This window comes from Rana temporaria, chromosome 8 (assembly GCF_905171775.1).
Source record: "Rana temporaria chromosome 8, aRanTem1.1, whole genome shotgun sequence".
NCBI classification, from domain to species: domain Eukaryota; kingdom Metazoa; phylum Chordata; class Amphibia; order Anura; family Ranidae; genus Rana; species Rana temporaria.
This window is the reverse complement of record NC_053496.1, coordinates 8,720,320-8,744,238: the sequence shown is the minus strand read 5'-3', so window position 1 is coordinate 8,744,238 and position 23,919 is coordinate 8,720,320. Positions and strand designations below refer to the sequence as shown.

The following is a 23,919-nucleotide window of genomic DNA, read 5'->3' as shown; positions in this document are numbered from 1 at the left end:
ATATATATATTTATATATTTATATTTATTATTAAAGGGCCCAGAGGTCACCAATGGCCCGGAGGTCCCCAGGTCCCCGGATGGCAATCCCCCTTTTTTTTATTACATTTTTTATTTATTTATTTATTTTTATATATATAGAAATAAAAAAATAAAAAATGTAAATTTATTTATATATATATTTTTTTATTATTATTATTAAATGGCCCAGAGGTCACCAATGGCCCGGAGGTCCCCAAGCCCCCGGATGGCAACCCCCCCCTTTTTTTTATAAAAAATATATATATATAAAGAAATAAAAAAATAAATAAAAAATGTAAATTTATTTATATATATATATATATATATATATATATATATATATATATATATATATATATATATATATATATATATTATTATTGAATGGCCCAGAGGTCACCAATAGCCCGGAGGTCCCCAGGTCCCCGGATGGCAACCCCCCCTTTTTTTATTTTCTTTTTTTTATTTCATTTTTTATATATATATTTTTTTTATTAAAGGGCCCAGAGGTCCCCAGGGCCCCATGTGGCAACCCCCCCCTTTTTTTTTTATACATATATTGTTTTTTATATATATTTTTCTGTATTTTTTTTTTTTTGGTAAATGACCCCCCCCCCCCCCTCCGCTTCTCTCAATTCGCTGCAGCCCCCCCGGTTCTCTGCTCCAGGGGGCCCATGCCTGAAGCTGTGTAAGGGGCCCCATAATTCCTGCCTGAGCAATAGGAAAACTTGTGTGGTGGTTACATTGTTTCCATTTGTTATAAAGTGTCTCATGAAATCCTCATTTCTGTTTTTTTTTTTCCAGGGTGGGGCGTCGGGAACATGCGGATCCTTTCATGGAGGAGCTCAACCCCGGGGATGCTTCCGAGCCGGATGGACGGGGAACCGGTTAGTCTGATATGTTTCTAATATCTACCCAACACAGAGGCGGGAGAAATCGGGCCTACGTCCGGAGGGTTCAGTATTGAGTTGGCTCCGCCCCTTTGCATCTATAAAAGCTTCTGGGAAGGCCGTCCACAAGGTTTAGGAGTGTGTCTATGGGAATGTTTGACCATTCTTCCAGAAGAGTATTTGTGAGGTCAGGACGAGATGGCCTGGCCCGCAGTCCCCGCTCTAATTCATCCCAAAGGTGTTGAGGTCAGGACTCTGTGCAGGCCAGTCAAGTTGAGTTGTGTGCCCTAAAATTAACTTTAGTGTATTTTTTTATTTTTTTTACAGAAGTTTTGTGTTTCCTAGACCTGTGCGGTAAAATCGCTATCGTTATTTTATTCTCTAGGGCAGGGGTGGGCGACCTGGGGGCCCCTCCAGCTGTTGCAGAACTACAAATCCCATCATGTCTCGGACTGGGACAAAAAATGGGCCCGGGCATTATGGACTGAGCAGCCAATTATTCCAGGGACCGGGGGGGGGGGGGGGGGGGCGCAGTGTCGGTCCTCCACACTGCAATATGCAGGGACACTGTGATATAAATGATTACAGCGTCCCTGCAATCATGCCCCGCCCCCTTTACTCTCTACTCACTATGCAGATCTCCAGCTCCTCCCACCCCCTGCTTCCTTACATCAGAGTCCACACGGAGTGCCCTTACATCAGAGTCCACACTGAGCCCCCTTACATCAGAGTCTGCAAGACCCCTTTACATCAGAGTCCACACTGAGCCTACTTACATCAGAGTTCACACTGAGCCCCTTACATCAGAGTCCACACTGAGCCTACTTACATCAGAGTTCACACTGAGCCCCTTACATCAGAGTCCACACTGAGCCCCCTTACATCAGAGTCCACACTGAGCCCCCTTACATCAGAGTTCACACTGAGCCCCTTACATCAGAGTCCACACTGAGCCCCCTTACATCAGAGTCCGCACTGAGCCCCCTTACATCAGAGTTCACACTGAGCCCCTTACATCAGAGTCCACACTGAGCCCCCTTACATCAGAGTCCACACTGAGCCCCCTTACATCAGAGTCCGCACTGAGCCCCCATACATCAGAGTCGGCAAGACCCCCTTACATCAGAGTCCACACTGAGCCCCCTTACATCAGAGTCGGCAAGACCCCCTTACATCAGAGTCCACACTGAGCCCCCTTACATCAGAGTCCACACTGAGCCCCCTTACATCAGAGTCCACACTGAGTGCCCTTACATCAGAGTCCACACTGAGCCCCCTTACATCAGAGTCCACACTGAGCCCACTTACATCAAAGTCCACACTGAGCCCCCTAACATCAGAGTCCACACTGAGCCCCCTTACATCAGAGTCCACACTGAGCCCCTTACATCAGAGTCCACACTGAGCCCCTTACATCAGAGTCCACACTGAGCGCCCTTACATCAGAGTCCACACTGGGGCCCTTACATCAGAGTCCGCACTGAGCCCCCATACATCAGAGTCTGATGTAAGGGGGCTCTCATAGGCTCCCTGATGTAAGAGGGAGCTCTGATGGGGACCCTGACGTTAGAGGGAGCTCTGACGGGGACCCTGATATAAGAGGGGCTCTGATGGGGGGCCCCGATGTAAGAGGGAGCTCTGACGGGGGACCCTGAAGTAAGAGGGAGCTCTGAGGGGACCCTGATGTAAGAGGGGCTCTGATGGGGGGCCCCGATGTAAGAGGGAGCTCTGACGGGGGACCCTGAAGTAAGAGGGAGCTCTGAGGGGACCCTGATGTAAGAGGGAACTTTGATTGGGACCCTGATGTAAGAGGGAGCTCTGATGGGGACCCTGATGTAAGAGGGGCTCTGATGGGGACCCTGATGTAAGAGGGGCTCTGATGGGGGGCCCCGATGTAAGAGGGAACTTTGATTGGGACCCTGATGTAAGAGGGAGCTCTGATGGGGACCCTGATGTAAGAGGGGCTCTGATGGGGACCCTGATGTAAGGGGGGCTCTGATGGGGGGCCCCGATGTAAGAGGGAACTTTGATTGGGACCCTAATGTAAGAGGTGGCTCTGATGGGGACTCTAATGGGGTCTCTTACCAACATTATTTCTCTTTTATTCTGAATCGTTCCAAAAAAGATCTAAGTAAAACGTATTTATTAAATCAAATTGTTTTCATTCATTTACTTTTTTGGGCCCACAAATATTTGTAAAATACACAATGTGGCCCTCACACTGACCTGGACCTGAACCGCCATTTAACCCTTACAGCGCCAGCTCCGTACGTTGGAGAATTATTCCTTTCACCGGAGTTCAGCCTGAAAAAAAAAAATTGGGATTAAAGGCCCAGATTCTGAAAGGGCTTATGACGGCGCAACGCCATGTACTCCGTCGTAAGTCCTAATCTGGGCCGTCGTATCTATGCGACTGATTCTTAGAATCAGTTACGCATAGATAACCATTAGATCCGACAGGCGTAAAGCTCTTACGCTGTCAGATCTTAAATGCAATTTTTTTTTTTGCCCGCTAGGTGTCGCCTTCGTCGTTTTTCCCCGTCGAGTATGCAAATTAGCTAGATCCGCGAATTCCCGAACGTACGCACGACCGACACAGTAAAGTTACGACGTTTACGTTAGGCTTGTCCCGGCGTAAAGTTGCCCCTGCTATATGAGGCGCAATCAATGTTAAGTATGGCCGTCTTTCCCGCATCGAAATTTAAAAATTTACGTTGTTTGCGTAAGTCGTCTGTGAATGGGGCTGGACGCCATTTACGTTCACGTCGAAACCAATGACGTCCTTGCGACGTCATTTGGAGCAATGCACCCTGGGATATTTTTCGGACGGCGCATGCGCAGTACATTCGGCGCGGGAACGCGCTTAATTTAAATGCTATACGCCCCCTACCCGCCTAATTTGAATTAGGCGGGCTTGCGCCGGGTGATTTACGCTACGCCGCCGCAACTTTACAGGCAAGTGCTTTGTGAATAAAGCACTTGCCTGTAAAACTTGCGGCGGCGTAACGTAAATGACATACGTTACGCCGACGCAGATATACGCCGGATCTACGAGAATCTGGCCCAAAGAGTCCAAAAAAATAAATGAAAAATAAGATGGAGGATCCCGGGGTCCCCTTGTATCCGTCCCTCCCGATAATCTATAGTCATTAATATTCTCAATCAATCATTTCTCTGCAGAGAATAGAGATTGCGATTTTTTTTTTTCCTGCCGGCGCTGAGATTTGATTTAATATGAACTGCCATTACAATGCGTCTTTATCATTGTCGTCTTGTAGTCCGCAGGTCGAGGAGTCTGAGCTGCACTTCCACCGATATTCCAGGCGGTGGCACTAGAGATTTGCGCATTCGTTACAAATTGCTATAAGAAAAAAAAAACGGCGTTGGAGTTTCTTAGCGTTGGTTGTTAATGTGAAGTCATGCTTTATATTTAGCGATGCGCTTGTGTCGTTGGATGTCGTTCTTCGTTTTACGAATTATCCCCCGATCCCTCCATCTCTCCCGCTAATCCCCCCGGAGGATGGTACATCTCCCTCCTTGTATTGGGTCATCACACAATCTGCGCTCCAAAACCAGCGCTTTTCTTCTTTCAGCATCTCGCTCGGAAAAAAAACTGCTTTTCCCCCTTAATCCCGATTTCTGCAAAGAATGGCAATTAGGGGCTCGGCGTATTCCTGGAGAGAGACGGGGAGAAGGAGGAAATTGTTCCCGAGATTAGTGAAGGTTTTACGGGAAGGAATGCTAATTACTTTCTGCTTTATAGTCTCAGCAAATAATTATAAAAGACGTGAAATACGGAGGAGAAACTTATACCGGAGAACTTTCTATTATATTGTAGTTTTAAGTTTTTTGTTTTTTTTGTATTTATTTTTTTCTTTGTGAACAAGACGAGTTTAACCACTTGCTGCAGATACAGGGCCTTGAAAAAGTATTCGTACCCCTTCAAATTTTCCACATTTTCTCATGTTACAGCCAAAAACGTAAATGTATTTTATTGGGTTTTTATGTGATAGACCAACACAAAGTGGCACACAGTGGCGGCTGGTGCTCAAAATGTTTTGGGGGGGGCGCAAACAAACGAAAAAAGAAAAAAAAAAACAATTGCAGCGTCACTGTGCCCATCAATTGCAGCCACTGTGCCCATAAAATGCAGCCACTGTGCCATCAATTGTCGCCACTGTGCCATGCCATCAAACGCAGCCACTGTGCCATCAAACGCAGCCACTGTGCCATCAATTGTCACCACTGTGCCATCAATTGTCGCCACTGTGCCCATCAATTGTCACCACTGTGCCCATCAATTGTCACCACTGTGCCATCAATTGTCACCACTGTGCCATGCCATCAAATGCAGCCACTGTGCCATCAAATGCAGCCACTGTGCCATCAATTGTCACCACTGTGCCATCAATTGTCGCCACTGTGCCCATCAAACGCAGCCACTGTGCCCATCAAACGCAGCCACTGTGCCATCAATTGTTACCACTGTGCCCATCAATTGTCGCCACTGTGCCATCAATTGTCGCCACTGTGCCATCAATTGTCGCCACTGTGCCCATCAATTGTCACCACTGTGCCCATCAAATGCAGCTACTGTCCCCATCAAACACAGCCACTGTGCCATCAATTGTTACCACTGTGCCATCAATTGTCGCCACTGTGCCATCAATTGTCGCCACTGTGCCCATCAATTGTCACCACTGTGCCCATCAATTGTCACCACTGTGCCATGCCACATTCACCCACTGTGCCATCAATTGTTGCCACTGTGCCATGCCAAACACACCCACTGTGCCCATCAATTGTCGCCACTGTGCCCATCAAACGCAGCCACTGTGCCCATCAAATGCAGCCACTGTGCCATCAATTGTCGCCACTGTGCCCATCAATTGTCACCACTGTGCCATGCCATCAAATGCAGCCACTGTGCCATCAATTGTTACCACTGTGCCCATCAATTGTCACCACTGTGCCCATCAATTGTCACCACTGTGCCCATCAATTGTCACCGCTGTGCCATCAATTGTCACCACTGTGCCATGCCATCAAACGCAGCCACTGTGCCATGAAATGCAGCCACTGTGCCATCATTTATTGCCACTGTGCCCATCAATTGTCGCCACTGTGCCATGCCATCAAACGCAGCCACTGTGCCCATAAAATGCAGCCACTGTGCCATCATTTATCGCCACTGTGCCCATCAATTGTCACCACTGTGCCATGCCAAAAGCACCCACTGTGCCCATCAATTGTCGCCACTGTGCCCTGTAAAATGCTGCCTGATTGCCACCGCCCGGCACTTACCTTTCTGGGGTCAGCCATCCTCCTTCCACCGTCTCTCGATGTCTTCTCCCGCCCTTGATGATGCTTAAGCCAATCAGGTTACCGGTGAACCTGATTGGCTGAGACGCCTGTCAGTGTTAACTGTAATCGGAAAGCCTATCAGAGCCAGCTGCTCTGATAGGCACTTCCACAGCCAACCGGCTGCCGTTATTCAGATGGCCGGCACTCACCAGGGGGCCGGCCATCTGAATAGTGGGCGGCAGCAGCAGCAATACATAGATTCATGCAATGCATGAATCTATGTATTGTGTCAGTGGCGGTGCGGGAGAGAGAGGGGCGGCGCTCCAGCGCCCTCTATGGACGCACCGCCACTGGTGGCACATAATTGTGAAGTGGAAGGAAAGTTATAAATGTTTTTTTTTTTTTTACAAATAAATCTGTGAAAAGTGTGTAGGGGGGGGGACATTTGTATTCAGCCCCCTTTACTCTGATACCCCTCACTAATATCTAGTGGAACCAATTGCCTTCAGAAGTCAGCTAATTAGTAAATAGAGTCCACCTGTGTGTCATTTAATCTCAGTATAAATACAGCTGTTCTGTGAAGCCCTCAGAGGTTTGTTAGAGAACCTTAGCGAACAAACAGCATCATGAAGGCCAAGGAACACACCAGACAGGTCGGGGATAAAGTTGTGGAGAAGTATAAAGCAGGGTTAGGTTATAAAAAAATCTCCCAAACTTTGAAGATCTCACAGAGCTTCTGTTCAATCCATCATCGGAAAATGGAAAGAGTATGGCACAACCGCAAACCTACCAAGACATGGCCGTCCACCTAAACTGGAATAAAAAAAGGATAGAATGGAATAAAATAGAAAATAAAATAATAAAATAGCGTAGAAAAGAATAGAGTAAACCAGAACAGAATAGAAAATAAAAATTAGAATAAAATATATTATAAAATAAAGGAATACAATTGAAGATAATAAAATAGAATAGAGTAAAGTAGAATAAAAAAAAGGATAGAATGGAATAAAATAGAAAATAAAATAATCAAATAGAGTAGGAAATAATACAGTAAAACAGAACAAAATAGAATAGAAAATAAAAGAAAATAATAAAACGGAATGGCAATGAAAGGAATACAAGTAAAAGAGAACAGAATAGAATACAGATTAGAAGAATAGAATATAGTAAAAGAGAACAGAATAGAAATGAAAGTAACAGAATAGGGTAAAATAAACTAGAATAAAAAAAGGATAGAATGGAATAAAATAGAAAATAAAATAATCAAATAGCGTAAAAAAGAATAGAGTAAACCAGAACAGAATAGAAAATAAAAATTAGAATAAAATATAATAGAAAAAAAGGAATATAATTGAAAATAATAGAATAGAGTAAAGTATAAAAGAACAGTGTAAAAGAGAATAAAAAAAGGATAGAATGGAATAAAATAGAAAATAAAATAATCAAATAGAGTAGGGAATAATACAGTAAAACAGAACAAAATAGAATAGAAAATAAAAGAATAGAATAAAACAGAATGGAAATGAAAGGAATACAAGTAAAAGAGAACAGAATTGAATCAAAATTAGAAGAATAGAATAGAGTAAAGGAGAACAGAAAAGAAATTAAAGTAATAAAATAGGGTAAAATAATACAGAATAGACTAGAAATTAAAAAAAAGAACAGAAAATAATAGAATATAGTAGAATATAATAGATTGGAATAGAATACAAAAGAATGGTATAGAATAGAATAGAATTGTCTTCCGAAATTCAAATTTTGAATAGAATAGATTAGAATAGAATGGAATAGACTAGAAAAAAAAAACAATAGAATATAATTAAATACAATAGAATTAAATAGAAAGAATATAACCATCTTTTGAAATTCGAATTTTAAATAGAATAGATATGAATAAAATAGAATAGAAAAGAATAGAATGAAAAATAGGAGAATAGAATAGAATAAAAAGAATATCACTGTCATACGAAACTTGAACTTCGAATAGAATCAATTTGAATGCCTATTCGAATCTAATTCAAAAATGAATAAACCGCAAGAAATGAAATTAATTCTGAACATTATTTAAACAAATGTAACCAAAATGATTTAAGTAACGCATTGAAACAAAACAAATCTTTGGGTTCTGCACATGTGCGCACCTCGTCTCCCATGTGCCCTGGTGACAGCCCTGCACGGCGGTGGTGTGCCAGCAATACTTTTTTCAGCGCACAATTGACTTCACTGCATGGCCAGCAATTGAACTTTTAGAGATGTCTGTGTGATATCTCAATAAAGTTGTTTAAAAAAAAAAAATTAAAGACCATCTTGGCCCCACCCCACCACACACCAGTCTCTGGGTTGCAATGCAGCGTCTGGCGTGAACCATCCCTTGCTGTATGTTCAATGAATGTCTGTGTCCCGGTCCTGCCTCCGGGTTTTGGTCTGTTGGCCATCAGGGCGTGGTCACCTTTAATCCACCACTTACGGAATTGTTTTGGTGAACTCTCTGTAGGTGGCGCTGTGACGGACTTTGATGGCGACGGTATGCTGGATCTAATCCTTTCTCACGGAGAGTCCATGGCACAACCGATATCCGTCTTCAAAGGCAAGCAGGTAAGAAAGTATCCTCGTTCCTAAGGGGGTTAGTAAGGAAGAAAGGCCCCCTAATGTGTGAGTGACACCGAGCCCCGCCCCCCCACCACCACCACCGGTGTGTCTTTGGGAAGGGGATGACCCACCAACCTACTTTGTGACGCTCCACCCCCAAAACTCCACCCCAAAACTCCTGTCCTACAGTATACAAAGTGGACAGGTCGGAAAAAGCGAAAAGCAAGAATCCGGTTACGGAAAACACAAACTGGCCAGCAAGAATCCGGTTACGGAAAACACAAAAGCCAGTTTGTGTTTTCCGTAACCGGATTCTGGCTTTTCTCTTTTTCCGACCTGTCCACTTTGTATACTGTAGGACAGGAGTCTCCAAACTGCAGCCCACGAGCCAGATGTGACCCCACCCCCCTCTGACGCAACAGGGGTTTTTCCAGTGATGCGTCAGAAGGGAGCGGGATCACCCGTGACTCCACCGGGAAATTGCCGGAAACAGGTGACCCCCACCCCCCTCTGACGCAACAGGGGTTTCCCGTGATGCGTCAGAAGGGAGCGGGGTCACCCGTGACTCCACCGGGAAATCGCCGGAAACAGGTGACCCCCACCCCCCCCCCCCCTCTGACGCAACGGGGGTTTCCCTGTTGCGTCAGACAGGGGTGGCTTCACCAGTCCATGTCACGGTGGCCCCCCCCTCGGTTAAATAAGAGCTGTCAGACGGGTCGCGCGTCATTCGGCAGGGTGGCTCCTATGGAGGTCTGTATCGTTCGTAGCGGCGGGTCGAACTCGTAGAAGGATTACGGCGCTGGAATTTTGTTTTTATCACAGGACTTGTCCCAAGCTGTATGTGTGTTTTTTTTTTCCTTTTTTTTCGTGAAATGGTAGAGGTACAATGTACCCCTTACCAATTCACATAGGGGGCCTTGGGTTGGTTAGGGGTAGGGTTAGGGTTACGGTTAGGTGGTTAGGGTTTCCCATTGAAGAATATGGCTAGGACTCAGGAATTGGAATAGGGACCTCCCCCAAAGGTCAGAAGGCGGGTTCCCAGAGGTCAAAGGACACAGGGCGTGGCTGACCCACCCCCACCAAAGTGAACCGCCTACCCCTACTGAGTTGGGGAATGAACAAGTCGGGGAAAGCGTCTTGAGGGCATGTGGCCTGGTACAGTTCAGGAATGGGGGGCACTCTCTCGTCCCCCCCTCTTTTCCTGCGACCTGACAGGTTTTGTGCTTGGATAAGGGTCTGTTATGGATTTTTGGGGGGAACCCCACGGCATTTTTTTTTATTTTGGCAAAATTCATACCAGACCTAAAGGGCCTGGTATGGATTTTGAAGGGGACCCCACGCCATTTTTTTTTAATTTGGCACAGGGTTCCCCTTAATATCCATACCAGACCTGAAGGGCTTGGTAATAGAATTTGGGGGGACCCCCACGCATTTTTTTTCCATTTTGGTTCAGGGTTCCCCTTAATATTCATACCAGACCCAAAGGGCCTGGTAATGGACTGGGGGGACCCATGCTTTAATTATATTCCTTTATTTTTTAATATATTTTATTCTAATTTTTATTTTCTATTCTGTTCTGGTTTACTCTATTCTTTTCTACTCTGATTATTTTATTTTCTATTTTATTCCATTCTATCCTTTTTTATTCTCTTTTCTACTTTACTCTGTTCTATTATTTTCAATTATATTCCTTTTTTTTCTATTATATTTTATTCAAATTTTTATTTTCTATTCTGTTCTGGTTTACTCTATTCTTTTTTACGCTATTTGATTATTTTATTTTCTATTTTATTCCATTCTATCCTTTTTTATTCTCTTTTACACTGTTCTTTTCTACTTTACTCTATTCTATTATTTTCAATTATATTCCTTTTTTTCTATTATATTTTATTCTAATTTGTATTTTCTATTCTGTTCTGTTTACTCTATTCTTTTCTACTCTGATTATTTTATTTTCTATTTTATTCCATTCTATCATTTTTTATTCTCTTTTACACTGTTCTTTTCTACTTTACTCTATTCTATTATTTTTAATTATATTCCTTTTTTTTTTCTATTATATTTTATTCAAATTTTTATTTTCTATTCTGTTCAGGTTTACTCTATTCTTTTTTACACTATATGATTATTTTATTTTCTATTTTATTCCATTCTATCCTTTTTTTATTCTAGTTTATTTTACCCCATTCTATTACTTTCATTTCTATTCTGTTCACTTGTACTCTATTCTATTCTTCTAATTTTTATTTGATTCTGTTCTCTTTTACTTGTATTCCTTTCATTTCCATTCTGTTTTATTTTATTATTTTATTTTCTATTCTATTTTGTTCTGTTTTACTGTATTATTTCCTACACTATTTGATAATTTTATTTTCTATTTTATTCCATTCTATCCTTTTTTTTTTTTGCAAAATTCATACCAGACCTGAAGGGCCTGGTATGGATTTTGAAGGGGATCCCACGCCATTTTTTTTTTTTTTTTGGCACAGGGTTCCCCTTAATATCCATACCAGACCTGAAGGGCTTGGTAATAGAATTTGGGGGGACCCCCACGCATGTTTTTTTTCCATTTTGGTTCAGGGTTCTCCTTAATATTCATACCAGACCCAAAGGGCCTGGTAATGGACTGGAGGGGACCCATGCTGTTTTTTTCAATGACTTTTATCTGTATTGCCGGGACCCGACAATTCATGAATAGCTGCGAGTAGTTATAAATGACTTTTTTTCCTTTAGAAATTTCATTTTGTGCAGGGACAGTTCTAAACGCGGGAAACGAGCGCTACTTTACAGGCATACTATAGACACCCCCCAGGTACGAAATTTAAAGGAATATTTCCCTTTTATTGTTTCACTTTAAACATCATTAAATTCTCTGCTCCCGAAAAAAACTGCCATTTTTAAAACTTGTTTTTGCATTGATACATGTCCCCTGGGGCAGGACCCGGGTCCCCAAACATGTTTTATAACAATAACTTGCATATTAACCTGTAACCACTAAAGACCCGGACCTTTAGGCAGCTAAAGGACCCGGCCAGTTTTTGCGATTCGGCACTGCGTCGCTTTAACTGACAATTGCGCGGTCGTGCGACGTGGCTCCCAAACAAAATTGACGTCCTTTTTTTCCCACAAATAGAGCTTTATTTTGGTGGTATTTGATCACCTCTGCGTTTTTTATTTTTTGTGCTATAAACAAAAATAGAGCGACAATTTTGAAAAAAATACAATATTTTTTACTTTTTGCTATAATAAATATCCCCCAAAAATATATATAAAAAAAAAAATCCTCAGTTTAGGCCGATACGTATTATTCTACCTATTTTTGGTAAAAAAAAATCGCAATAAGCGTTTATCGATTGGTTTGCGCAAAATTTATAGCGTTTACAAAATAGGGGATAGTTTTATGGCATTTTTATTAATAATTTTTTTTCTACTACTAATGGCGGCGATCAGCGATTTTTTTCGTGACTGCGACATTATGTCGGACACATCGGACAATCTTGACACATTTTTGGGACCATTGTCATTTTCACAGCAAAAAGTGCTATAAAAATGCACTGTTTACTGTGAAAATGACAATTGCAGTTTGGGAGTTAACCACAAGGGGGCGCTGATGGGGTTAAGTGTGACCTCATATGTGTTTCTAACTGTAGGGGGGTGTGGCTGTAGGTGTGACGTCTTTGAATGTGGTTCCCTATAAAAGGGAACACACGATCAATGACGGCGCCACAGTGAAGAACGGGGAAGGTGTGTTTACACACGGCTCCCCCCGTTCTTCAGCTCCGGGGACCGACCGCGGGACTCCAGCGGCGATCAGGGTCCGCGGGTCCCGCGGTCACGGAGCTTCGGACTGGGTCGCGGGAGCGCGTGCCCGCGACCCACGGCTGTGCACCTAAAGAGGACGTACCTGTACGTGCTTGTGCCCAGCCGTGCCATTCTGCCAACGTATATCTGCAGGAGGCGGTCCTTAAGCGGTTAAAATTAGCGCTTTTCATTTCTCCCATAGACTTTTAAAGGGTGTTCCGAGGCTTTCGAATTTGCCGCGAACACCCCAAATTGTTCCCTATTCGGCAAACTGGCGAACAGACAATGTTCGAGTCAAACTCATGATTACTAGTGACAAGGTGCTGGATCTACTGAGGACACCCAAGCCACACTCACTATACAATTTATACTATAAACTCGTTTTATGTTACAGCTTACGTGGCTTCCTAACGTATATATATATGCTTGTTTTCCCAGGGTCTGAAAAACCATTGGCTCAGAGTAATACCCCGGACCAAGTTTGGTGCGTTTGCCCGCGGCGCGAAGGTAGTTCTGTACACAAAGAAGAGTGGAGCCCACCTGAGGATCATCGATGGCGGATCCGGTTACCTCTGTGAAATGGAGCCAGTGGCTCACTTTGGTCTTGGTAAGTACACAGAATTTTTTCCGATTTCTGTACGGTGAGTGCCGAGCAGCCTCGGGTCCGTCACTTCTCACTGTGCCCATCTGCATTCTCACTGTGCCCATCTGCATTCTCACTGTGCCCATCTGCATTCTCACTGGCCCAGATTCTGGTAGATTTTCGTAAAAATGCGGCGGCGTAACGTATCTCATTTACGTTACGCCGCCGCAAGTTTTACGGGCAAGTGCTTGATTCACAAAGCACTTGCCTGTAAAGTTGCGGCGGCGTAGCGTAAATTCCCCGGCGCAAGCCCGCCTAATTCAAATGAACCGGGTAGGGGATCATTTAAATTAGGCGCGTTCCTGCGCCGAACGTACTGCGCATGCGCCGTCCCTAAAATTTCCCGACGTGCATTGTGCTAAATGACGTCGCAAGGACATCATTGGTTTCGACGTGAACGTAAATGGTGTCCAGCCCTGTTCACGGACGACTTACGCAAACAACGTAAATTTTCAAATTTTGACGCGGGAACGACGGCCATACTTAACATTGACTGCGCCTCATATACCCAGGGGCAACTTTACGCGTTGCAAATCTAACGTAAACGTCGTAACTTCGCTGCGTCGGCCGCACGTACCTTCGGGAATTCGCGTATTTTGCTAATTTGCATATTCGATCGGGAAAACGACGGAGGCGACACCTAGCGGCGAAAAAAAAATTGCATTTAAGATCAGACAGCGTAAGAGCCTTACGCCTGGCGGATCTAATGGTTATCTATGCGTAACTGATTCTAAGAATCAGTCGCATAGATACGACGGCCCAGATTAGGACTTACGACGGCGCACATGGCGTTGCGCCGTCGTAAGCCCTTTCAGAATCTGGGCCACTGTGTCCATTTGCAGCCTCACTGTGCCCATTTGCAGCCTCATTGTGCCCATTTGTAGCCTCACTTTTCAGCCTCACTGTGCCCATCTGCAGCCTCACTGTGCCCATCTGCATTCTCACTGGCCCAGATTCAAGAAGCACTTGCGCCCGCGCAACCATAGTTGCGCGGCGCAAGGGCTTACTTGCTCCGGTGTAACGAGTGCTCCTGATTCAGGAACCTCGTTACACCGAATGCAGCCTAGGATATGACAGACATAAGCCTCCTTATGCCTTCATATCTCAGGCTGCATTCTTGCGTTGGCCGCTAGGGGGCGCGGCCTTTGTGATCGGCGTGTAGTATGCAAATTGCATACTACCACCGATTCACAAGAGTTGCGCGGGCCCTGCGTACGCAAGGTACGGAGTTTCCGTACGGCGCCTTTAGCATAAGGTTGCTCCTGCTAAAAGCAGGCGCAGCCAATGCTAAAGTATAGCTGCGTCTCCCGCTCGCGACGTTTAAATTTTACGTCGTTTACGTAAGTGAACCGTGAATGGCGCTGGACGCCATTCACGTTCACTTACAAGCAAATGACGTCCTTGCGACGTCATTTGCCGCAATGCACGTCGGGAAAGTTTCCCGACGGAGCATGCGCTGTTCGCTCGGCGCGGGAGCGCGCCTAATTTAAATGATTCCCGCCCCCGGCGGGATCATTTACATTAGGCAGCCTTGCGCCCGGCTGCTTAGCATATTGCCCGCGCAATTTACGGAGCAGCTGCTCCGTGAATCGCGGGCAAAGCGCAATATTTGCGTGGGCGCAGAGAAAAAAATTTGCTCTTTGCCCACGCAAATATTGCGCGATTCTACTTGAATCTGGGCCACTGTGTCCATTTCCAGCTTTACTGTGCCCATCATTTGCAGCCTCACTGTGCCCATTTGCAGCCTCACTGTGCCCATTTGCAGCCTCACTGTGCTTGTTTGCAGACCTGATCGCTTTTATAGCCTCTGACTGGCTATCACAGTGATCAGACACTGTAAAGCCCACCCCCGTGTTGTTTTTTTTTCAGAATGTGAATGGACACCGATAATTTCAGGGTGGTTCTTAAACAGAAAGGGGTGTGGCCTTGACAGGAAGGGGTGGTTCATATGTAAATTCGGGGAGTCCACGAGTTTAGTCAGGCCTAGGGCAGCACAAAACCTAAATACACCACTGACTACGGGGTACATACAACAACTAACATACACATATGGGATATCGTTGCGATCATCAGGAGCAGGAGAATTTATTGTGGGTTGTTGTTTGGTGGTAGGTTATGGTAGTATCAATAAATATACAGCTAAATTTAATTTTTTTTTTTTTTTTACTGTTTTGAGACAGTTTCCATTTGATAATCAAATTAATAAAGTAAATAAAAATAAATCAGGAGATACCGTATTTATCGCGGTATACCGCTCACCGGCGTATAACGCGCACCCCAAGCTTAGAGAGGTAAAAAAGAAAAAAAAATGAAAACTTACATTTTTGCCCTGCGGCCTTGTCCGGCGTCCGTCTACGGCCTTGCGCGGGGTCCGTCTGCGGCTTTGGAGGTGTCCGTCTGCGGCCTCCATCCAGGTGTCCGTCTGCGGCCTCCATCCAGGTGTCCGTCTCCGTCCAGGCGAATATCCTGCAATACATGAATTATCATTACTGTCCCATCTCATGTAATCCGAGATATCATTTCTCAGTCATCCTATGCCCCTATTGGACATAGGATGACCCTAGACCCAAGAGTCATTAGTGAAGCTGGCACAGGAGTACCCCGCATCCTTCAAAAGTCTCTGGGTATCACGGGCCATTCCGTTACAGGGGGTAGTGCTACACCAGCCTTCAGCCCGGTTCTCTCCAGCAAGAGTCCTCCCCTGGATCTTCCCAGTTTGATGGCTTCTTCCGCGCAGGCAAGACAGCCAGGACCACCTCCAGATTAGTAGGCCCCAGACAGGCTTCTGGGCCTACTCGCAGTACCACATCCTCGGGCCAGGAGGCCCCCGAGGTAAAGAGAGAATTAGCACATCCTCAGGCCAGCAGGGCCATGAGGTCAGAGCGAGAGATCACATGGCTTCTGCTCCTTAAATATCCTCTCCCAGAATGCACAGTAGCAAGAACACTCCCACTGGGCTGTTTCTGGGGAAAGAATAGTCAATGCACTTCAACTTGCTGTATTTCTCACACCGGCCTGTGGTAACAGTGACCCCTACTGGCAACAGTGGGAAATGCGCACAACACAACCAAGTTGGAACAGAAGCTAATTGAACTTTGTACAATCAATCTGGGTTATTTACAGCTCAGACAATACAAAATTTACGACGTAGTCCCAGTTCCTTAGAAAAAAAGGGCGCTACATTTTTTTTACCCGTAGGCGTGAAGGGGATTAATAAAACAGTTATACCCACTTTTGCATTTCTTTCGGTACAGCCCTCGTATATTGCTACAGGGAATCCTCTTATTGATGTAATATCATTCACTTAAACTAATGACAGTGGGCTAGATTCAGGTAGCTACGCTATAATTTACGGCGGCGCAGCGTAGTGTATTTACGCTACGCCTCCGCAACTTACAGGAGCAAGTGCAGTATTCCCAAAACACTTGCTCCGTAAGTCGCGGCGGCGTAGCGTAAATGGGGCCGGCGTAAGCGCGCGTAATTCAAATGGGGAAGGGGGGCGTGTTTTATGGTAATATGTGATGACCTGACGTGATTGACGTGATTTACGAACAGCGCATGCGCCGTCCGTGTACATATCCCAGTGTGCATTGCTTCCAAGTACGGCGTAATGACGTATTGGTTTCGACGTGAACGTAAATTACGTCCAGCCCTATTCGCGAACGACTTACGCAAACAACGTAAATAATTCAAATTTCGAAGCGGGAACGACGTCCATACTTAACATTGGCTGTGCCTCCTAATAGCAGGAGCAACGTTACGCCGAAAAAGCCTTAACGCAAACGACGTAAAAAACGAACGCCGGGCGCACTTACGTTTGTGAATCGGCGTTTCTAGGAAATTAGCATATTCTACGCCGACAACAACGAAAGCGCCCCGAGCGGCCAAAGTTATATTGCACACAATTCTCCGCCGCCGCAATCAAGTTATGTCGGTGGAGGAAGCCTATTTTTTCAGCGTAACTGCCTTTGTGAATCAGCGTAACGCTACGCGGGCGCGGAATTCAAATTACGGCGGCGTATCTGGAGATACGCCGCCGCGAAAGGTACCTAAATCTACCCCAATGATAGTTTATGTGATAAGAGTTTAGCCTATCACGGGTACGTTGACGATGTCTTTATGGCCAGGAACCAGTAGAGGGGATCAAAACCTTCCCTATTCCTCCACAACCGGATTCCTCTGTAATCAAAATCACATAAAACCTCAACTGATGCTTCAATAATTAACGCCTGACCTACAACGGAGCCTTCTAACGACGACGGCGTTGGAAGGAGTTAATTCTGCGCCCGCAGTGAGAGCCGGCTTAGGGAGCGTGTTAAACATTTCAACTTACAGTTGAGTGCGCTGACTAGCAATGAGATGAGAGGGCTGCCGCGTAGAGTCATCGGTGGCGTCACCAACGAGTAAGAGTCTGGCTCAGCTAAAAGGTTTGTTATTTTAGGAATTAAAACAAGAAAATAAGCTTTGATGGTCTTGGCAGCGTTGGAGCCTGCTCTGCTCCCCGTCTTTCATCTCCTTCCTTTCTGCTTGTTTCATTAGCAAGGGATGAATTCTTGGTAATTGGGAGTCAGGGAAGCAAAAGGGATTTCACAACGGCGCTGCCTGCGGTAAGAATTTATCTGCCATGACACCAAGCAATGGTCCTATCATGGAAAATGTCATGGAGGAAACAAAGGCCGTATCTCATGATGGGGAGGATGTGGCCTCTATTCCCCCCCCCCCCCCCTCGCTAAGCTCTGATAACCAACATTTACAGTCACCTGACCGAGCTTTTATAGTGCGTCTATTCTTAGGAAGCCCCAGAAATCTGAGGGTCGCTCTACAGATTGTGTGGGTGGTTATTGATCAAACTAGCCGAAAAAAATACATCTTCTAGATGGAAAATACACATTACAAAGCAGTGGCGGCTGGTGTTCAAAATGTTTTGGGGGGGGCGCAAACAAATGAAAAAAAAAAAAACATCAATTGCAGCCTCACTGTGCCCATCAATTGCGGCCACTGTACCCATCAAACACAGCCACTGTGCCATAAAATTGTCGCCACTGTGCCATGCTATCAAACGCAGCCACTGTGCTCATCAATTGTCGCCACTGTGCCATGCCATCAATTGTCGCCACTGTGCCATGCCATTGTCGCCACTGTGCCCATCAATTGTCACCACTGTGCCATGCCAAATGCAGCCACTGTGCCCATCAATTGTTGCCACTGTGCCATGCCAAACGCAGCCACTGTGCCATGCCATTGTCGCCACTGTGCCCATCAATTGTCACCACTGTGCCATGCCAAACGCAGCCACTGTGTCATGCCATTGTCGCCACTGTGCCCATCAATTGTTGTCACTGTGCCATGCCAAACGCAGCCACTGTGCCTTGCCATTGTTGCCACTGTGCCCATCAATTGTCGCCACTGTGCCATGCCAAACGCAGCCACTGTGCCATGCCATTGTTGCCACTGTGCCCATCAATTGTCGCCACTGTGCCATGCCAAACGCAGCCACTGTGCCATGCCATTGTCGCCACTGTGCCCATCAATTGTTGTCACTGTGCCATGCCAAACACAGCCACTGTGCCTTGCCATTGTTGCCACTGTGCCCAGGGCTGTCTTAATAGCGTCATGGGCCCCTGGGCAAAGTTATGCTCTGGGGCCCCTACAATGATGACAGTGCAGGTAAACAGACATCAAGTTGGTAGGAGACAGACTGCCTCCCCTGTGTATCTATCACTTTCTGTGCCTTCATGGGGCCCCCAATTTCGGGGCAGCGTGGGCTCAAGGACCAGCTGCTTTGGGGAAAGTGCAGGGGCCCCTGGGCAGTGCCCAGGTGTGCCCTCTCATTTAGACAGCCCAGACTGTGCCCATCAATTTGCCCCTAAAATGCCGCCAGATTGCCCCCCCCCCTCTCCACCTGGCACTTACCTTTCTCGGTCAGCCATCCTCGGATCCTCCTCCACGATTCCTTGATGTAGTCCCGTCTCCGATGTCGCTTCAGCCAATCAGGTTACTGGTAACCAGATCCTGTGAACCTGATTGGCTGAGATGCGTGTCAGTGTTAACCAAGGAACGCACACCCCGCTGGCTCCGATATACACTTCCACAGCCAACCAGCTGCCGTTATTCAGATGGCCGGCGCTCGCCAGGGGGCCGGACATTTTAATAGTGAGCGGCAGCGACGACAATACATAGATTCATGCAAAGGTGCAGGAGAGAGAGAGGGGCGGCGCTCCTGCGCCTCCTATGGACTCACCGCCGCTGTTACAAAGATACATCTTCTACAGTGATAAATGGGGAGTGTTCGGAATGGTCAGGGGTGGGTAGTGGGGTCCCCCAGGGTTCTGTGCTGGGACCAAGCCTATTTAATTTATTCATAAACGACCTGGAGGATGGGGTAAACAGTTCAATCTCTGTATTTGCAGACAATACTAAGCTCAGCAGGGCAATAACCTCTCCGCAGGATGTGGAAACCTTGCAAGAAGATCCAAACAAGTTAATGGGGTGGCAACTACATGGCAAATGAGGTTTAACCACTTCCACCCCGGCCTATAGCAGAATGACGGCTGGGTGGTGGTTCAGTTATCCTGACTGGGCGTCATATGACATCCAGCAGGATAACAGCCGCCACATGCCGGTGATTGGAAGTGCGGCGTGTCAGTCTGACACCCCGCTACACCGATCTCGGTAAAGATCTCTGACGGAGGCTCTTTACCACGTGATCAGTCGTGACCAATCACGGCTGATCACGATGTGAACAGGAAGAGCCATTGATCGGCTTTTCCTCACTCTGTCAGTTTTTTTTTTTTAAAGGACAGGGAACCCCCTGCAGCACTGTGGGGGGGGGGGGGTGGCACAGTGACAGGGGGGGGGCACACGGGGGGGGGCAGAAGCAGAAAGAACAGGAAATTAGATTGGTGTCAGGGAAGAAATTACAGAAATGAGCGGCCCTGCTTGTGGCTTCTGTTTAAAGGTTGGAAAATCTGTTCTGGTCACTGTTGTGTTCCTCACAAATTAGCACCAACCTGTCTGTATGGAGCAGGGCCACCACTAGAAATCATGGGCTCCCATATATCCTGCCTCAATTGGGCCCCAGGGCCCCCCCATACAGTCTGCCTGATAGGGCTGCTCTACACGGTAATCCCACCAGTCCTCTGCTCTACTGACACCGTCCACTGCTCTACTGACACCATCCACTGCCCTACTGACACCGTCCACTGCCCTACTGACACCGTCCACTGCCCTACTGACACCATCCACTGCCCTACTGACACCGTCCACTGCTCTACTGACACCGTCCACTGCTCTACTGACACCATCCACTGCTCTACTGACACCATCCACTGCCCTACTGACACCGTCCACTGCCCTACTGACACCATCCACTGCCCTACTGACACCGTCCACTGCCCTACTGACACCATCCACTGACCTACTGACACCCTTTGCTGCTCTACTGACACCGTCCACTGCCCTACTGACACCATCCACTGCTCTACTGATACCATCCACTGCTCTACTGACACCGTCCTTTACCCTACTGACACCATCCACTACTCTACTGACACCGTCCACTGACCTACTGACACCCTTTGCTGCTCTACTGACACCGTCCACTGCCCTACTGACACCGTCCACTGCTCTACTGACACTGTCCTCTGCCCTACTGACACCATCCACTGCCCTACTGACACCATTCACTGCCCTACTGACACCATCCATTGCCCTACTGACACCATCCACTGCCCTACTGACACCATCCACTGCTCTACTGATACCATCCACTGCTCTACTGACACTGTCCAACTTACACTCTACACTGCCCCATTGACACCATCTACTGCTCTATTGACACCATTGTCTGCCCCATTGATACTGTCTTACTGACATCAACCTCTACCATGCACAGCTCTACTGACTGACACTGTCAGGTAGGCGAAATTTATATTTTTACAGTGACAGACTTTGTTCTAAGACTTCCTTACTATATAGTTAGGCTCTTGCTAATTAATAAAAAAAACAAAAGAAAAAGGGAAAAAAAAGGATGCTGATCCCCAGTGATCTTCGATCTCTCATGTTGTTCAGGTGGATCTCCAGCTCTCAAAGGTCGTCTCCCTCTGTAGGAAAAGGAAGCTGGAAATATACCGGGTGGAATAAGACCAATAAAAATGATGCTGAGTTGATGTTGTTACTTCTATACTAATATTATAACATGTGAGCTGACGCTTCCCCTGACCAATCATGTGCTGCTCCATGGAGCAAACTCATTAGGAGAGCTGTGCGGACTTGTTCTGTATCTGTCTGATAATTATAAATGATAACGACCACGCTCCGATTCCTTTTCTTGTTACACAACCCGACACATAATAAGCCGGTTATGCCGTGCCGGAGGAGGGTGGAGTAATATGCCATAGCTCAAAATAACAGAAAGTTCAACAAAAGCCTGACTCCAAACAAGGGCAGCAACAGAAACAAGGGCAGCAACAGAAACAAGGGCAGCAACAGAAAACAAGGGCAGCAACAGAAACAAGGGCAGCAACAGAAAACAAGGGCAACAACAGAAAACAAGGGCAGCAACAGAAAACAAGGGCAGCAACAGAAAACAAGGGCAGCAACAGAAACAAGGGCAGCAACAGAAAACAAGGGCAACAACAGAAAACAAGGGCAGCAACAGAAACAAGGGCAGCAACAGAAAACAAGGGCAGCAACAGAAAACAAGGGCAGCAACAGAAACAAGGGCAGCAACAGAAAACAAGGGCAGCAACAGAAAACAAGGGCAGCAACAGAAAACAAGGGCAGCAACAGAAACAAGGGCAGCAACAGAAAACAAGGGCAGCAACAGAAACAAGGGCAGCAACAGAAAACAAGGGCAGCAACAGAAACAAGGGCAGCAACAGAAACAAGGGCAGCAACCGAAACAAGGGCAGCAACCGAAACAAGGGCAGCAACAGAAAACAAGGGCAGCAACAGAAACAAGGGCAACAACAGAAAACAAGGGAAGCAACAGAAAACAAGGGAAGCAACAGAAAACAAGGGCAGCAACAGAAACAAGGGCAGCAACAGAAAACAAGGGCAGCAACAGAAACAAGGGCAGCAACAGAAAACAAGGGCAGCAACAGAAAACAAGGAAAACAAGGGCAGCAACAGAAACAAGGGCAGCAACAGAAACAAGGGCAGCAACAGAAACAAGGGCAGCAACAGAAAACAAGGGCAGCAACAGAAAACAAGGGCAGCAACAGAAAACAAGGGCAGCAACAGAAAACAAAGGCAGCAACAGAAAACAAAGGCAGCAACAGAAACAAGGGCAGCAACAGAAAACAAGGGCAGCAACAGAAAACAAGGGCAGCAACAGAAAACAAAGGCAGCAACAGAAACAAGGGCAGCAACAGAAAACAAGGGCAGCAACAGAAAACAAGGGCAGCAACAGAAAACAAGGGCAGCAACAGAAAACAAGGGCAGCAACAGAAACAAGGGCAGCAACAGAAAACAAGGGCAGCAACAGAAAACAAGGGCAGCAACAGAAAACAAGGAAAACAAGGGCAGCAACAGAAACAAGGGCAGCAACAGAAAACAAGGGCAGCAACAGAAACAAGGGCAGCAACAGAAAACAAGGGCAGCGACAGAAACAAGGGCAGCAACAGAAAACAAGGGCAGCAACAGAAAACAAGGGCAGCAACAGAAACAAGGGCAGCAACAGAAAACAAGGGCAGCAACAGAAAACAAGGGCAGCAACAGAAACAAGGGCAGCAACAGAAAACAGGGGCAGCAACAGAAACAAGGGCAGCAACAGAAAACAAGGGCAGCAACAGAAAACAAGGGCAGCAACAGAAAACAAGGGCAGCAACAGAAACAAGGGCAGCAACAGAAAGCAAGGGCAGCAACAGAAAACAAGGGCAGCAACAGAAACAAGGGCAGCAACAGAAAACAAGGGCAGCAACAGAAAACAAGGGCAGCAACAGAAAACAAGGGCAGCAACAGAAACAAGGGCAGCAACAGAAAGCAAGGGCAGCAACAGAAAACAAGGGCAGCAACAGAAACAAGGGCAGCAACAGAAAACAAGGAAAACAAGGGCAGCAACAGAAACAAGGGCAGCAACAGAAAACAAGGGCAGCAACAGAAAACAGGGGCAGCAACAGAAACAAGGGCAGCAACAGCATTGTTCTCACCCTCCATTCCCCCCAGTTCAGAGCACTGATCTCACCCTCCATTCACCCCCAGTTTAAAACACTGATCTCACCCTCCATACCCCTCAGTTCAGAGGACTGATCTCACCCTCCATTCACCTCCAGTTCAGAGGACTGATCTCACCCTCCATTCACCCCCAGTTTAAAACACTGATCTCACCCTCCATTCCCCCCAGTTCAGAGGATTGATCTCACCCTCCATAAAAATCCTACCTCTAGTGCAGTGGTTCTCATCCTGGGGGTCGGGACCCCCTCGGGGGTCGAATGAGGATTTGCCAGGGGTCACCGAATCCTGGTCTGTTCCTGAAGCCTGCATCACTCTCCCAGCCTTTTTGCTATCCCTGGAGCCTGTGGCCACCCAGCTGGGCTGTTCCTGGAACCCGCAGCTGACTGGTGAGGAATGTGAAGTGGGAGGGGCTAGAGGAGACCCTGTCTCCTGATTTCAGCATAGGTGTCACTGCTACGAGACACCATGAAGTTGGAAACACAGTGAAGTCGGAGGC

At 46.4% G+C, this 23,919-nt stretch overlaps 1 protein-coding gene across 3 annotated transcripts in view; it reads left to right on the top strand.

Annotated features, from left to right (window-relative positions):
• The window catches only part of CRTAC1 (cartilage acidic protein 1), a 738,783-nt gene that overhangs the window by 664,915 nt on the left and 49,949 nt on the right, over window positions 1-23,919 (top strand). For all 3 annotated transcript variants that reach the window (XM_040361273.1, XM_040361276.1, XM_040361274.1), the window contains exons 9-11: window positions 825-907; window positions 8,709-8,809; window positions 13,043-13,211. In XM_040361273.1, coding sequence (XP_040217207.1) covers window positions 825-907; window positions 8,709-8,809; window positions 13,043-13,211 — 353 coding nt within the window. The remainder of the gene's footprint in view (window positions 1-824; window positions 908-8,708; window positions 8,810-13,042; window positions 13,212-23,919) is intronic.